The sequence below is a fragment of the Pygoscelis adeliae genome, unplaced genomic scaffold, assembly GCF_000699105.1.
Source record: "Pygoscelis adeliae isolate BGI_AS28 unplaced genomic scaffold, ASM69910v1 Scaffold238, whole genome shotgun sequence".
In the NCBI taxonomy this organism is placed as follows: domain Eukaryota; kingdom Metazoa; phylum Chordata; class Aves; order Sphenisciformes; family Spheniscidae; genus Pygoscelis; species Pygoscelis adeliae.
The window spans coordinates 1,133,171-1,151,105 of record NW_008825285.1 but is presented as its reverse complement, the minus strand read 5'-3'; the positions used below and the strand labels follow the sequence as shown (position 1 = coordinate 1,151,105).

Below are 17,935 nucleotides of genomic sequence, written 5' to 3'. Positions count from 1 at the left end.
GACACGATGCTAAACACAACTTGTTTTTTTCCTAAGGCATTCAGTCAACTCATTTTTAACATGAGCAGAACTGTTTACCAGTCAAGGGATGCAGTCTCAGAAATATGGGACAGTTAAGAATGATGTATCTGAAGGATTTATGGGGAAAAAAAACATTGCAATTCTATTCTGGACACTTAAAAATATAAAATAGTAATTAATATAAAATATTAATTCCCATTTTAAAATGGGAAATTACATATGTTCTGATGAACACATTAATTAGTGTTGAAATAAAAATTAGAATTCTGCATTGCTAAACTGAATGTTTTTTTAAAAAAGCAGGACTGTATGAATTAAAAAATTGACACATTTTGCCAATGTAAACCAACAATACTTGAAAAGCTTTTCTTTAAAATAAGAAGTGAAATTAGACTGTATACTGTCATAAGTTGAGTGAAGCTATCTTGATTTAAAACAGTAAAATTTCTGTTGCCATAAGGACAGACAAGGGAGTTTATCCGTGTGTTGAAACGTTTAAATTCCAGTACAGCTTATACATATAAAGATATTTATGTAAAATAACAGGCATAGAATTATAAAGAGAAACAAGTGACAGCGTTAATGCATGAATGACATTTTATGTGTTGCTAAAGATGACTAACGAACTGAATTCCTATGGAAATATAGTGTGCATGACATTCTCATACCTACCCAATGAGTTCATAATGATTACTGCTATTACAATGAATACAAAATTAATGAATAACAAATTAAATCCTTATACTAAATTGATATTAGGAGCCTCTTTAAGTCATTAATTTTTTGTAACAGTCAAGCCACAATCCATAATAACCTTCTGAGAATAACAAGTTACAGATTTAATTACAGATAAAAAGAAATGTCTTCTATTAAAATGTGGGAAATTAAGCCCTAAAAAATTAAAAATGGAGCAGATGTTGGAAAGCAGCAAAGAATGTTCATAAACTAAAATAATAACATTAATAAAAAAGGAAATTAGAATGTCATGTTTTCACTTGCAATGTTTTCAAAAGATATATTCCAGGGTTAGGATAAAGGATGAACTAACCAAACATACTTATGAAAAGTTTGATTGGTTTACGACATGTCAAGTGCAGAGAAACTCTTTCATTTCTATACACAAAAATCCTGTCATAGGAATTAAGCTAACAATCAAAATAAATGTCATAACTAAATTTGGCAATCCTCGTTCAGGATTCATCAGAAATCTAAAATATTAAAGTGAATTTTGTTCATATAATCTTCCCAATAATCTTCCTAGAGAAAAGATAACTGTCAGCCCCATAGATATATGGCATTTTGAAAGTTTAAACATCCTTAGAAATAAAACATGGAAGATATTTTAAGCAGGTATGATCTACCTCTGTGTGCTACCACTTTTATAGTTAGAGATTCTGTATGCCAATATTTTAGGTAATTTGGACAACTTTCAGATTTAAAAACAACTATTTCAGCATAAGTCATAGACATTTTGATTTATCATGATAAATACGAGACTCTAAAAAGTGATGCTGAAAGAGTCACTACAGTAGCTTAGGCTCAATGGCTCACCGGTGGAGACCTATGACCTCCATCTCACTTAGCGCAAGGGCAGAACCCGTCTGCGCATTTTGGAACACATTCAAGAACTCTTTAAGATACACGAATAGAAGGTGCATTAAAAGGGCAGAATGCACAAAGTTATTACAAATATAAAAACATTCAAGATCATACCATTTCAATATGACTTTTTTGCATTTCTACCGGATAAAATAACTGTTTCTGAATAAAATAGTGAAGAACAGAAATCTGATGGAATTCCTTGTATTTTCTTATGACTAAAGTTCAGACATGAAAAAAAGAATTTGAGAACAATACAAAGACAGACATAGTACATTTAAAATCTGTAAAAAGTGATGTTTTGCTGAAATTGGTTTCTATATGAATGGTCATATCTGGTTCCTTTAGCCATGTATTGTATCTCCAACAGCGTTCAAAAGGAAAAGACTATGGAAATCAGATATAACTGGTTTCTTTTCTTTTTTTTAATATGTACATTGCATTCCAGGTATTACCTCTTTAATGACACAAAGGCATTAAAGGAGTGCAGAGTATCTTTAAATATAAAAGGTATAAATGTACTATCTAACTTTAATATATGTAAGTATCAACACAGACAACCTCTCCCACGTAATTGCCTGGATGAGGGTAGGACTTCACCAACGATAGCATTCACATCTCTACAGGGATCTACCCCAAACTCAGTTTTACCTCTTGTGATACCAACCACTAACAGTGGTTTAATGAACATATGTGAATTGCTTGTGTTTATACAGAAGAGGAACTAGGGGGATGAAGGATGCTCACCAGCAGTAACAGTACATTCTGTGAAAAGCTGATAGCCATTACTAGATATACACTAAGAACCAAATTGAACTTATTCCTAGGGGTACCAGAATTTGAACTTGAATGTATGCATGTGATAGTGAAAACATGTTGTGGACTGTCTGCTGTGTTACTAACCATTCTGTCTTGATAGCTTCCATTTACACTTTTTTCTTTTTCTTAGTGAAGAAATCTGAGATGTAAACATCTTTTGGAATGAGGAGCCTTAGATACTTACCGCCTTCTGTCTAAAGCAAAGATTTATTTAACTATATGGCAATACTCCACTAAGTTTGTTTAAAACTCTTAAGGGCAAGTTATAATTCATTTTGATACATATGCCTCTACACATAAATATATGGCAATTCGAACATTTATGATTGCTTGCAGTGTAACAGATATCAGTATATAACAGATACCAGTATAACAGTATAACAGAAAACACTGAATTAGAGTTCTTAAACTCTCTGGTACTCTTTACCGACAAGCAACACACCAAGAAACCAATATAACGTGAAAGATGGATGCACTTATTCACTCTGGCAAAGAGTCAGAGAAACTGAAGCAATATGTAGAAAAAAATGTGATAAATATGCAAACTCTGCCTCATCACCAGTTTAATAACAACAGAAGTGGATCAGCTTCCCCGTCCATACTGTCACTTCTGGAAACAGTTACCTATACCTCTGATATTCTCAGCTTTCCACATCTCCCAGCTTTCAGTTCTTTTTTGTCCACTCTGCTGATTTCAGATGTTTAGTTATCCTGCTGCCAGTAGGAAAAAGAGCTATGGATAGAATATGAGAGGAAAAGGGACCAGAACGGAAAAGCAGAATCGCAGGAGGACTGAGAAAACCATTGCAAACACTCAAATTCATCCATGTTTAAACCAGAAAACCAGAGAGGTGCATCAGATTCTTTACAGTTAAGTTAACAAAATATTAACTTACCATCAAATAATGATTGTTAACATTTTTTTCTAAGGCTTATAGAAAGCAGAGTACTGGGAGGTGCCAAGTGAAAGATAGCTTACTTTTTAAAAATGTTACCTAACTTTGCAAACATTACATTGTAACATAAAATAACAGGTTCTACAGCAGGTGGATTTATCAATTTGAAATGCATTAAAAATTAATGTTAAAATACTTTTAATTTAACATAAAATAATGTAATAACCCAGTAGAATACTCAGTTCTTAAGTGGCAATAATTCCTGTTTGAACATGCCAATCCATTTTAGGGCCAAGGGTAGTAACTACACCCAGTGTGGTTGATTTTAGCTGCACATTTCCCATTAATGTTAATGTGACTTTCACAGCTATATCGCTGCACATGGGTAGAGAATATACCCTTGAGTTGTTAAATGGCAGTGAAAGAAGAGAATGAATATGTGGTGATTCCCCTGAAGAGGAAAAATGCCAAGGAAAGAAATGTCAGGAAGAATAATATAATACACACAATCCATTCAGAGAAGGAAGGATGGGGGTAAAAAAATAAAAAAGAAAGCACTTTCTGGTCTCTTTCCAAAATCAGTTGTGTTCTGGGTTCCCTGCAATGATATAACAATTGAAAAAGACTTAGCAGCCTCCTATAAAAGCCCAGTCATGAAATCCAGAAGAAAAAAACCATCTTTTTCTCAATTAAATCTATGTTTCAGATGGACCTACTACTTCTTCAGACCTAGACTTAAAGCTTTATCTCTTTTTTTTTTTTTTCCTATTTATCTACATGCTCTGGATTACATGTAAAGTCAAAAAGAATTAGAGGAATATTTTCATTGGTGCTGCATCCCTGTGGCTCTTTGTTGGTGACAGTTCAACAGTTTGTCTGGCAGAGCTGATCAAGGTTAAAAACGACTCAGCAAAAAAGTCGCCCTTTTTAACTGCTGCTCCTATGGGGTTCCAGTCCAGCTCCAACTGCAGCCACGGAAACACTGCCACTTTATCTTATTAGGTTTAGGTCGAGGATTAGGCCATCAAATCCTGACCTGCATTTCCACGGTACATACCAGTCTGTCCAAAACTATTACTTTTTGAAGGTCTGCATTCTTTCTCCATGCATGGTAAGAATTTGATGGTCACCATATACCTATATTAGGTATTTCAGTTCAGGAAGCAAAGTCAGAGGGAATGAACAGTTAAATATGTGTGAAATCACTGCAGACTTGAGGTCCTAGCTTGGGTTTGGGAGCATAGCTGAACACCTTGAGTTCCTCTGAAAAATTCCCTGTTTATCTCTTTCTGTCTTTTATATATATACACATGTGCACACTTCCCGTAGCACAAAGAACAGCACAATAAGGGAGAAAAGTCATTTTTAGTTTAGCCAGATAAAAACAGGAATACAATGCCATGAAGAGGCAGTCAATGTTACAAAACAAATGATACTTTTCATAAAACTCTTAATTGTTTTCATAATTGTTTTAATATATTTATTTGGGGGTGTGTGTGCTTATTTCCTTGTATTTTGCTAAAGTACTTTATCAGTTTAAAATCCATTATAGGAATCCATTCATAGAGTATTGCTGGCTGAAGTGATATTGGTAACTCCCACAAGAAAAATGGGAGGTTTTTGCATGCATTGAATTTTTGTGAATGAAATTTCCAGCAAAATTTTGCAGCATTATCAAGGAAAATAAATACATGTTTTCTTTTCCTTTTCTTTGATTTTCTTTTTATCATTAATATTTTTTCAATGTAAATTAAAAGCATTAGCATTATTCATCCTGCATATGTGTACAGCCAAATACACACATATATAATATACACATATAATGTATATGCGTGTATATATAATACCACACATACACATATGTGCATACAAATATATATTTCATTTGTACCACAATATCAGTTTTCCCATATTTCTCCAATTTCACATTGTATGCTTACTCCTAAGCATCCATTTAGCCAATTTTGTAAACTATGATAAATGAAATTACTCTGTATTATTAGTTCACTTATACTCAGCACAAAACTACAGTGAAAACTGGTTTCCACAACTTCTAATTACAAAACATTAGCTACCTGAGTCTTCTCCAGCTGGGCAGATTAGCATAGATCTTCTCTGCTGACAGCTTTGACCTTCACTCCAGCAAACACTTGTCAAAATGCCAAAAGTAATTACCTGGCTGTTTAGGACAGAGTAATGGGGTGTAGCTACCTACCTTTTCTTGTTACTGACCTAAAATGTCTATAAAACTTTGCCAAGAGGCACCCTCTGGATTTTGGCATACACATTTTTTTCTCATCTGTCTTTCTTTTTTTTAACAGACTATCAAATATCAGCTATATGATCTCCTGCCAGCCAATCCTATCACAATTCTGGGGGAGAGGCTAAATAACCCACTAGATGGATCTTTCAACCAAAATGATTTTACGATTGCTGTCATCCTGATTTTGTTGCACTGATGCAACCAGGAAAAAAATACAAAAAAGCAGCAGAAGCAGCACAGGAACAAATGATAATAATTATGCTATAGAAGACCATACTGTCTATCCTCTGAATTATCTTAAAAAAGCATTATGTTATAGCTTTTTTTTTATTTTCATAAAAAGCCTTTTTCCTATTCATATTTCAGATTTACAATTAAGAAAACAGAGGCACGGAGTATTTACAGGTACTTCTTGAAAAATCTATGGCTAGATTAAATCTAGCACGTCTTTTGACCTCAGCCAACATAAAGCCCTACAATCTCTCTTAATCTGGAATGTTTGCATTCATAGAAAATATTTTCCAAAGAGAACAAAGGGATTTAACATGTTTTCCTGAGGACTAGATAATGCTAGAAAGATTAAGTGTTTGCAGATTATTGCAATGGTCATTAATCTCTAAATCCTGCATACAATTTTTGTCAGACAATGGAAAACATCGTCTCCAAATAAAAACAGGATCAAAGGTCTGTAAATCTGACCATCTTTTCTTACATGTCAGAACTGATATCTGGAGTTCTGGAAAGCTCGGGGGGAAAAAAACCCTTTCTTTGACCATAGATAGTCCAGAAAACAAAATTCATAAACATCAAATCACTTGCCTTGTAGTCACAACATTCCCTAACAATTGTGCAGGCTATCGGGTAGCAGCAGCAGCTGCTGAAGTAGCCTCCAATCCATAGGAGAAAGACTGCTCAAAATGAAGGCAATGTTAAAATACAGGACTGAATACTGCTGACAAGTGTGCCCATGTGAGTACTGCCAACAAACTTCTCTTCAAAAACTCTCCCAAAGCCCTCAAATAATTCCTTGTCCCACTGTCAAGAGCTCATTATTTCCTGTCTCAGATACATTCCTCCATGAGCTATCAGCAGTAGAAGGTCATGCAACTGGTTATTTTCAAGACGGATGATACATGAATCCTCTGGACCTCCTAAGCCTTTGTCAGCCAAAAACCCTCCACCTGCCCTTTCATCCCACATCATGTTTGTGCCTCCTTCCCAAGATGTCATCCCATAAGTTGTGTTCTACGGAGAGAACAGATTGCTACCAGGCTTGGGTCAGCCGCCCCTACACACTGTTACCAAAACACCGTGCTTCTAGAGAAGCTTTTTCATGTTATTACTTTTCTCCAGCAAAAAGAGATGACAGTCTGATTCTAAGATGATTCTGGCTGTAATTGATTTTGTGTTTTTTCTTGTGCTTTAAATAACAGCTATTTTTCATAGATCCCTGAAGTAGCACCACTCTCCCTCACAATTTTTTATTATTTGGCTGATATGAAAGCTATCACTTACAATCACAAGATTGCTGATCATCCAATTTCATATATTAAAAATAGAATATTTAGTTACATCAGATAAAGAACATTTTCCTGTTTGTACCAACTAAAATAGAACATTATCCCCTATTCCACATGGTGCCTAGTGTTTATTTGCATGCATAATTTAAAATTGTTAAGTTTATCTTGTTGTTCCATATTTTGAGAAGTTATAATCAATCTGTCTAATGGGTTGAAAAAAATGTACTTGCTGTTCTTTTCCAGGTAAAGGTTAGTTTACAACACTATCTGACCTAAATTAGGGTTTCTTTAATTCCCTTATTTATGCTTACCTAAAAAGGTACATATTCACCAAAAAATATTAGATCAGCTTACCTATTCTGCCTTTTATGTACCTGCCTTACCAGATTTCTTCTTACTGTAGCATTCCTAAACAATTTGGTTTAATATGGTTAGAATCTGCTGTGAACAGAGATAGCCTCTTAAGTGTACTGCACAAAAATATAAAAAAAATTATTAAAGGACTATAACATTTAAAGATGTCTGGAATTGTAAGTATTATGGTTGTATATGCCATATTGCATATATATTTGCATTTTCCTGGAAAATCTGTTGCTTATCATAAAAATGTTAAATAGCAGCAATTTTGATAAATAATATGATGAAATATGACGTTAAGCAGGTTGTCTTAGGTTTGGGGATTTCTGCTTGCTTTGCTTTAAATTAGAATGAAATTTAGTTCTCAAATATTTTAGTATAGGGATTTTTTGATACCGTGTCCACAGTGGGACCTCACAGCACTGCTCACTGCTGCTATACAAAAAATAATACTGTTTCGTTCCAGTCACACATTCTCAGTGCTATGGACTTCAGTGCAGCTATTCGTTGGTTTAGGTCAGCTGAAAACAATCCTTTGAAAATGTACGGGTCAGTTTGAAACATCTATGAGAGGAACTATGTAGAAAGTGGAAATATGGAAATATTATATTTATATTTAATATGGAAAAAGACTTTTCACTTCCACAGTCAAAAATGTATTGGAAGATTTCTTGGACTTGAAAGAAAACCACTTTGCACTTCAACTACATGACAGTTTCATCTTGTATAGCTGTAGGTGTGAACAAGCTGACTGCAGGAATTTGGTTGTTTAGTAATATTACACATGGTAATATTTATCAAACTTGAAATCTTTGTGAATTTACTCAATCTTAAATTAATGTTGAATTCTTAAAGAGCTTTGAATATGTTACCAAAGGACAATGTGAATGAAGGAGTCCTAAGTAGAAGAAATCAGGATTTTCACCAGAAGATTTTAAGAAATCTAGCAACAGAAAAAATATTTTTGAATATGTCACCAAGCAGGGACTACAGGAAGATCCTGAAAGCTTTCCACTGCACTAAAATCTACAATCCTGACTTCAACCAATCTCCCTGGTTGTAGTATTTATATTAATATTAAATTATATATATACAAATTTATAAAAGTTGTAGTATTTATGTATGGCAGTCCTATCATCAACAATATCTATACATTTCTGTGCATATTAGTGATGGCTTTTTCTCACCTACCTTTAGTCACCTATGATAAGTGTCAGTTCATACAATATATCTTTTTTCTTTGCATGTAGACGCAATCCAGACAACTAGTTTTGAACAAATGCCTAACCTTTAGACAGCTGCGACCAGGTTAGATTAATTCTACCCTCACTATTACAATGCATTTAGTTATATTACCAGAGGGCTCTTTAAAAAAGTCAACTTTAAAATCACTATTAACCTTTAAACCATGACATAAATTACTTTAATAGAGGTCTTATTTTTGCCTGTCTTCATAGGCCTGCCTATAGATTTCAGAAAAAGCAACTAACGGAAACACATGAGTAGCTGCAAATCAATCTTCGCAGCTATATATTTTTCTAAGAGTTAATTCTGGTCTTTCCGTTGACCCTTTGATAGAACTGTCTGGTTCAGGTATCAACTATTGTATTCTAAAATATTAACGTATATACTACACCAATGGTATGTTTATCTTTATTTTAGTTTAATACCATGCTGATGGCTTTCTATGAATGGGTGTTTAATAAGAGGCATCAGAATGTAATGACATGAACCATTATTGCTTTAATCAAAGAACATTGGCTACATAATGCTACTTAGCTCTTATTTTTCTCCCCAATTCTATAAAACAATTAACTAGCATTAGAGTTCCCAATAGTTAAGAAGTTTGATTTAGGGGTTTATGCTGGAATAGATTACATCAGTTTATAAGGTGAACAGAAGGAAGTTCTGAAGTTTTCAGTTACAATAGGAAGTGGTTTTAAAGCAAAAAGATTTCTTTCTGAAATTAGATACTTCACAGTTATTCTTAGAGGAGAGAGGTGTATGTTAAAAACAAATCCATCCTTACTAATCACAGCGATGCATATCATAATTAGAAGGAAGTCACTGGAGAAGAGTCATAACCAAGGATGCTTGCTATTCTTCAAGATTGAGGCACATTTACCGAATGGTAGCACCCATCACAACTGCTAAAACTCATTCCATTTTTCAACAGAAGAACAAGGTAGGAAGGAAATGCCATCTCAAAAATTCATTAATCATTGTATCAGACATTTGGTAGTGCAGAAGACAGTTCAGGTTCTGAATAATACTTCAAAAATATAATGACATCCTTTACTTAGCAATGGAAGGATTTGAGGAAAACACTTCAGATAGATTAGACGATACAGTAGGTGAAAGGGAATTGATCTACTACAGAGGTGTCAAGAGGTGAAAAAGGACAATGTGAACTAAGGAGGCTTGAGTAGAAGAAATCGGGATTTGCACCAAAAGATTTAAGAGAGCTAGCAACAGAAAAAGAGCTGTCAAACTTTTATGTTTCACATTATAGACCAAAGAATTGTAATCCTTCTTAAACCAGGGCAACAGCAAGTGAAATCAGATAGACCTCGCAGCCTCCTGGCTACGTTGTTCAAAGTTTCTGACACAGAAGCTGTCAGTTCACTTCAAAGATGAACTTCAAATTATTCATAGACACACTCTTTGTTATCGTCTCAGAGAGAAAGGCATCTAATTGCATGGTCTACAAAAATCGAGACAGAGGGAAGGAATTCAGCTGTAGACTTTCATCTTGTTCTGTTCACTTCATCACAGCTGAATTATGAATCTGACTATGACTGGCCAATGAATACTTTCAAAACAACCATTATTACTCACGGTTGTGGGGTAGAAAAAGGAAACCAAGACAGTATGCCAGCATGGACATGCTTGTGACTGAAGCAACAGAGTTAATCTTTCTGAGACTTCCCACAAGATGTGCAAAGCTTATGCCAAAAATCAACAAGACAACAAAGGCTGGTTATAGCCATTTAGAAAGAACAAGGACTTCTTAGAAAAGAGGAAGACTTTTTATCCAGAAATTGGAGTTTCCTGCTTCTGATGGTATAGAACTCATCTCCTGCACTGATGGTCACCATGAAAAAGATGGATGTTGCCATTAACAAAACAATGCAATGGACATTGCCATGTTTCATTATGTCAGCTGCAGAAGCAGTACAAGGAATAATAATTCCCAATTACACTTAGTTCAGTGAAATATATTATGCAAACAACTTGTTAGAATTAAACAACAATGATCTAAAAAGCAACAAAGGCCAGACAGTGTTTGATCACAAGCTGAAATAACCAGAGAGAGAAAATCACAGTATTCTGAACTCACTACATTAAATGGCATTTCCCAGGTTTCGCTCAAATTCCTCCATGAGACCATAATGCTCATAAGACATGAGTCAGTAATATCAATTATTCTAAATATGCTTTTAACTAAATACATGGATAGCTAAATAAAACTTCGCATAATCTTATTCTTGTAGTTGATGATTTATTCCTCATTGTTCTGTTGTTCCTTCTCCTAGTGTCCCTTTTCTACATTTATACTTTCTTTACATATACACATTACATGTAGCCTTATTATAGGAAGATAGAGGGTTATATTATATGATGATAAATCTGAAGACAGTTCTCTCTCTTTTGTTCTCCTGAGAACCTCCTAGAAAACTTTTCTTGCTAATACTGGATAATAATATAGAGTTACCATGTTTCTGTCAACAATGTTGGTATGGTCAATACTTATTGGCTAGAGAGCAGAGTGAGCCTCTGCAGCGTTCCTAGAAATGAACAGTCAATTTAAGTCGTGTACCAGATCCTCATCAATTGATTCTCTAATGCTGAGTAAATTATCTTCCTTCTGTGTCTCATTTTGCCAAATTTCAGACCATGAAATTAAGAGGTGTGCAAGCTTTATAGAGGTATTTCATAAATGTGATTTTTATTTTATGTATTTCTATTATGCGGTAAACTGGAAAGATAACCCCCTTTGACCAATAAAAAGAGGACTACATGTCATGACTAAAATGAATACAAGAGAATAATCATATATATCATCTGGAATATTTTAGACTTACATCTGATTTGCTAAAAGTTGAAAAGTATATTTGAATTATACTGAAGGCTAATACAAACAATTGCTGCAAACAGCTAAACATTGCATCTAAGCGTTATAGCTTCAACCGATCATTTGCACTTTCATAGTTAGGTCTTTTAAATTATATTCATGATTTATTTAGATATTTGTAGCACTGAATTTATAAGCAAATCAAAATATGTTCATGTCAGAGTCTCAGCCCTTTTTAACAGGGCCCAGATTGGATGTCTGACAAAACTGTGATTCTCCCGAACGTGCTTAAGAAATGGGAGCAATAGACAGGTTCTGCAGTGACTCCTCACCAGTATTTCCAAAGTTGAAGCAGAACCTGGAATAATTTTTTCTAATGCAGGTGGGGTGCTTCACTGTCTGACATGGCTTTGAAATTTAAATTTCTTAGTCATTCTTCAGAAAATTCTGTATTTCAAGCCTGCTAATTATCGAAGGTCATTAAAGGTTTGTAGGGTGTGATGGGATCTAAAAGCCTCTGAAATTAGACCACTGATTTAGACGCTTAAGCCTACATATTTAGAAGAGTAAGTTCTGACGCCTATAAATACAGCTCAGACCTGCCTAGCAAAAGAGACATATTGGAGGCTGAATAAGGCATAAATACCTTCTTCACCAACTGAATCCAGGATCGCTAATATGACTGGCCATTTAGTCATCCTAATTAGGATTAAAACTATGACATCTTGGACCACTCCAAACCAATAAGACACCATCAGCTTAAATCACTAGACAGGGTAAGTTAACTCTAAGGGTTTTGAAGTATCCTTTTCATCTCATAGGACTGTTTAGTGCTAAAAGCTAAGGATCATGTTTTGTCTGTTTAGAGCTGCCAATTTTAGCAAAAATATTCAGTTTCAATGTCAAAAAGTTCTATTGCAAAATTTGTTGCCATGGATATTTCATCACAGCTGGGAGATGACCAAAATTTGTAGGTGTCAAATCTCAAAATCTGTAAGTTTACAAATTTAACCATTTGCACTTGTTTAAAACTGCTAAGGAATTCTATGTGCATTTTTTTATCTATTCCAATACTTTTGAGGCAGTAACTTTATTCAAATGAGCTTGTTATACAGTTAAATTTTAATGATAATATAGTATTTTTGCATTTGTCATTTTTTTCAGTGGAATTAATTTTGCAATGCATTTTTTGCAGAATTAGAAAGCTGGCAGAGAAATAATTTTTAGACAAGAAGGTTATATGACTCAACACCCTACTCTCTAAGTTACGATTAATGGTCCCTGTCAAACCATGCACATTGTGAAAATGTAGGTTTCACCAGCAGGGCAACAGAAAAGTAAAAAAACCCCAATAACCAAAAACCAAAACCAAAACAAAACCAAATCAATACCTTAGTTAAAAGTTAGATGAACTGAAAAAGAATTGAAAATTGTTCTTGATATTCTAATATATCTTCAAAATTCATATTTAAAAAAATGAAATCAAGATTTCTGACTTGCCATAATGGTGCATATCACGATATATCTTAGACACAAGAACCCACACACAAGATCTATTAATTCTCTAATATCTGGTTATGCGTTGCCTTTTGCTGTGCTACCTGTCCCCTATCACTAATACGCCTACATTATGCATACATCTCTTCTGTCCCCATTTTTTACAACACCTAAAGTGTTGCATTTTAATACAATACCAAAAATACATAAGCATGATTCTAACCAGCGAAAGGCTGAAGCTACACATAAGCAAATGCTCTTGTTTCATTTCAGCAACGCTGAGCATCTGTGCACAACACTCCTCTCCTACATCTTTTTCATGTGCACGGTATACATGTGATCATTACAGCCATGTGATGCTAAAATTCTATGTTTGGGAATGTCGTAAGGTTCCTCTTTTCTAATTATCACTGTTACTTCACATGTCTTTGTATGAATGGTGGGATTCTGGAGTACCTATAAAGCTGTATGAAATCAAACTCATTGCTCATTACTATACTGACTATATTGCAATTTTATATAAATAAAGTTATCTTACTGATAATTGTCCTCTGCTAGATTTCTCCTAACCTTTAAACTGAAGAGAAATGAAATCCACATTCATTTGTCTAAATGATGTCATGTGCCAAGTGTAATTACTTCTAGAGCAGGTCATCTATGACTAGAGAAAGTTTATTTCTTCAAAATGTTGAGATGAAATTACACTGCACCGTTGAGCCTGGCTTATTAAACAGAAATAGGCCAGAGGACAGCTACTTGATGCAAGATATGTTCTATATTATGAACGTCAAAGTATGCAATGCTGGCAAAATGTTGGCTGTCCTGCTCTGTAGTCAAAGAGCAAATAAAGGTATTGTTAATGTGAGAAGGCAAGCTATACATAATTTTAAATTACATTGTTGTCAGCTTTCCCATATAATCATGTAGCCCTACAAACTGCAAAAAAAGTAATCAAAACATTTACACAGAATTGGAACTGTGGATTACTAGAAAACAAGCTTTATCAGCAAGAACGTGGCTGAAGGATTTTAGAGAACTTTATGTCTCCTCAAGCTGGGTCTCATGCACACCAAGAAGAATGGATCTCAAATTCCAAGAAAACATAGGAAAGAATTTTTATTATCATACTTCCATATCTCTATTTTTTAGTAGATATTCAAAGTCAATCATCTGTTTGCATAGTTGCTAAAGAGTCCCATGCCTTCTCTAACATGCATGTTTGTCAAACTCCCCAGGGGAAGGTGGAAAACTTTAAATATAGTTCCCTACATTTAAACCTAAATAATGCAAGGAAAGTTTATCCATTTTGGTTACAAAAACATATGTGACATGAATAATAAAATCAAACTGCTGCACAGAAACTGTTCCTGTGGATCTCAGTGAGATGTGCATGGACATAACAGCTGCAGAAATAGATTGCTTTTGCAAATCTGGATAATTTACATTCCCATAATTACTATGGCACCCGATTACCTCAGTTTGTAAGTTCTTTTCATTTCTAAGGATGTGACGGACAGTGAAATTCTTCTGTCAGTTTGGTCTATTCATTTTCTGTAAACAAGATCTGCTTTCAGAGTTCCTGGATGTATGTCAAGTTACCTAACAGCAGTACACCATGGAGTAACCCATTTACCATTCATCTGCCCTGGAAGTATGCATTGATTTATTCTGCTTTGGTTTCCTTTGGTAAATTAAGTTTATGGAATGCTTTTTTTCAAGGCACTGTTGACTTTTAAAATTTCTAATTACAACTAAAGACTGAAAAATATTCTTATGTAAGTATATACTGCTGTTGATCTTTTAACTGATTTATTTTTGGCTTTAGAGATCTGCAAGTAAGAAGTTTGCTTAAAATAAATTAACTGATTAGCAAGTACATTGACAAGCTACTGCAACCTTATTTACTGGTTAGAAAAGAAAACCGCGATACTTTTTTAGTTTAAAATGTTTGACACCTGGATAGAATTGTGAGCGTTTTTTTTGTAAAAGGCAAACACAAAGTTTAGTTATAACAATACTATGGCCATGGTGACATACCGAGAGGAGCTGATGTAAGACTCCCACAAACCTCTTTGTACAGCCATCAAAACCTGAAAATTTTAATGTACTAAACAAACAGAAGTTATGAAATGCCTGGGATATGAATATGTACAGTATATAAAATTACAATATAAAAGATTCATTTAAGCTGGTGAATCTGTAGAACTTCCTCTGGGGTCACTTTTTTTGTCCCCAGAACCTCCCTACTTTGTCAGCAATATTTAAGTTAAAGAAGTTGAAAACAACTAATTTGATCCCAGTGGTAAGAAAAACCCCTTATGTTACTGCTTAGTTTTGCTGAAATAAACTAGTCACAGCATTTATACATTTCAGAGTAACTTGCTAGGAACAGGCCAAGGCACATCAGGAACCTCCTGAACTAGACAAGGTTTCTATGGACTTGCTGAATTTCCGCGCATGTCTATTCCATGAAGTTTTTACATGTTTGAACACATGTAAGCTTCATTATCCACAACAGGCGTAGCTACAAACTGCATTCTGATTTATTTTGAACCTGCCTTCTGCCAGTTTCATCTGTTCTTGCATTGTTAGAGCCACTGCACAATCCCATCCACATTTGCTGTGCCACTCTGGACTTGACAGACCATTCTCATACCATACTCATCTTTTTTTCCAAAATAAAGATTCCTGCCTTATTTCACCATTTGTTATATGGAATATATTCCATACTTACAGTCATGCCTTCTGCCTTTCTCTGAATCTTTCCATTTCAACCAGAGTTTCCAACCTCTCTGAGGTATGAGAAGCAGAACTGTATGGCATATTTAAATACAAGCAAGGGATAGATTTATGCAAGAACAAATGATATTGTTCTGTTTTCTATTCCTTTCCAAATAATTCTTAAAAACACTTTCCTTGTTCAACTGATAATATAGACTGAAGAGTTATTTTCATTAAATTACCTATTACCACACTAAGTTCTTACTCCAGACCAGTAATGGTCCATTTACACCTATAACTTCATACGTAAAGCTATATTTTTCTCCATATACTTTTTTTTTACACTAATTTACAATGAATTTTGTCTGCCATTTTGGGTCTGGGCACTCAGTCTGGTAAGGTTTTTATACATTTCTAAGACCAACTTTCACCTTTAATACTGTGAATAATTTAGTGCTATTAACAGGCTTTCTCATCACACTGCTCACTCTCTTTTCCAGCTCATTTGTAAGTATGTTGAATGCCACAGTCCCAGCAGAGATCCTTGCACTTTTCTGCTATCTTTAGCCTTTGAGAAAACTAGTAATTTATTCCTAATCTCTGTTTCTTGCCTCTTAACCAATAACTGATCCACCATTTTCGTGTTCCATATTCCACATTCTAAGAAACAATTAGTTTCCTTAAAAACTTCTAGTGAAAGACCTTGTCAAAAGTCTTTAGCAACCCAGGCACGCTCTACCAGCTGCATCATGTCTGTTGATCCCTTCAGAGAGATTCAACAGGTTTACAAGGCAGGGTGTTGCTATAAAACCATATTAATTTTTCCAAGGTAAATCATACACATTCAAGTGTCCCACAATTCAATAATTACTTTATTGTAATTTCCTAATTTTGACAGTACACATCTATGGCTTTTTGATATGTTAAACCCTTTTAAGAAAAATGGTATGCCATTTGCTACTCTAATCACCAGTTAACAAGAAAGCTTAAAGTGAAAGGCTTCACACAACTGATAATGCTTAACCTTTCTTGTTCTTAAGCTCCTTAAAACTCAGGGTGGATACAAGATGTTGTTGGTGACGGCTAAGTGTTCGTTTGACTGTTTTTCATAATCTCTTTTACAGACACTTACAATCCTCCAGTGGGTCCTGCATGGGAGGAATCCTCCACATTCCAACAAGAAAAGTTCTGGCATGGGAACTACCCCAGTTCCTTCTATAGCTAAATTCATCCATGGTGAAGCAAAAGAAGTTAACGGACAGTTTTGGGGTCCCAGTGTTTGTCTGAATAAAATTTTGTTTCTATTTTCAAGCAAAATTGCAACTTGCTCATTCATAATCTTTAAAACCTATCAATTGGGTAATTTGGAAGCAAACCAGTTATCAATTCAGTTACTTTGCAGAAATGATTTCTTGCAGTCAACAACTCCATAATACAGTTAGTAACCAAGTTGACAAGAAGCCAACGGGAGTCCTTGGAACAGTGGTACTCATTGAGAAGCAGCTTAGCTCCAGAAATACAATGTTTATTCCCAAGATTAACTTGTCATTGAAATTGCCTAAACAGCACACCAACAAAGGTATATTTCTACCATCTTTTGATCCAGAAATTAAGGCTAACATGTAATAACCTTTTTGTTCCCTGAAAAAAAGTATTGGAAAAGCGAAGGTATTACATCCTCATTTACAAATAACCAATCTGTTTTTATGAGTTCATGACAAAACCAAAGAGTTTTTCACCATGCTAGGCCTTGACTACAAGTCTCTATTTAATCCATTTCATCAACAAACAAGGAAGTCTGAGGCAGTTCTAATTGACTCAGAGATGTTACACTTCAGTTTCCCATATGTGCCACTCACCTCTCGACTGTCTCCCTCTTTAAATGTCAATCTTCCTGGGAGAATGGGATGTCTCTGTGCTAGTTGTAGTGCTACTGCCCACTAAACAGATGCTTGGGAGGTCACAGGTTGGCAATGGAGGACAAAGACTCTTACCTGCTGCTTTGGCAACATCTGCAGTTGAAATGTTTTGGAGGTTTGAGTGCACTCTGAAGGTCACAGCTGGTCCTAGCACACTGGAAGAGATTATTAAAAAATGTAAGATTCATAATCAAGAGATTTGGCATAATATTGCTTATCAAAATAGATTTTTAAGGAGAAACTATTAA

The 17,935-nt window shown here is 34.7% G+C and overlaps 1 protein-coding gene across 1 annotated transcript in view; it reads right to left on the bottom strand.

The window, feature by feature from the left end:
• PTPRN2 (protein tyrosine phosphatase, receptor type, N polypeptide 2) overlaps window positions 1-17,935 on the bottom strand; it is a 416,744-nt gene that overhangs the window by 357,114 nt on the left and 41,695 nt on the right. Inside the window, exon 5 of the mRNA XM_009329894.1 lies at window positions 17,763-17,842. Coding sequence (XP_009328169.1) covers window positions 17,763-17,842 — 80 coding nt within the window. The remainder of the gene's footprint in view (window positions 1-17,762; window positions 17,843-17,935) is intronic.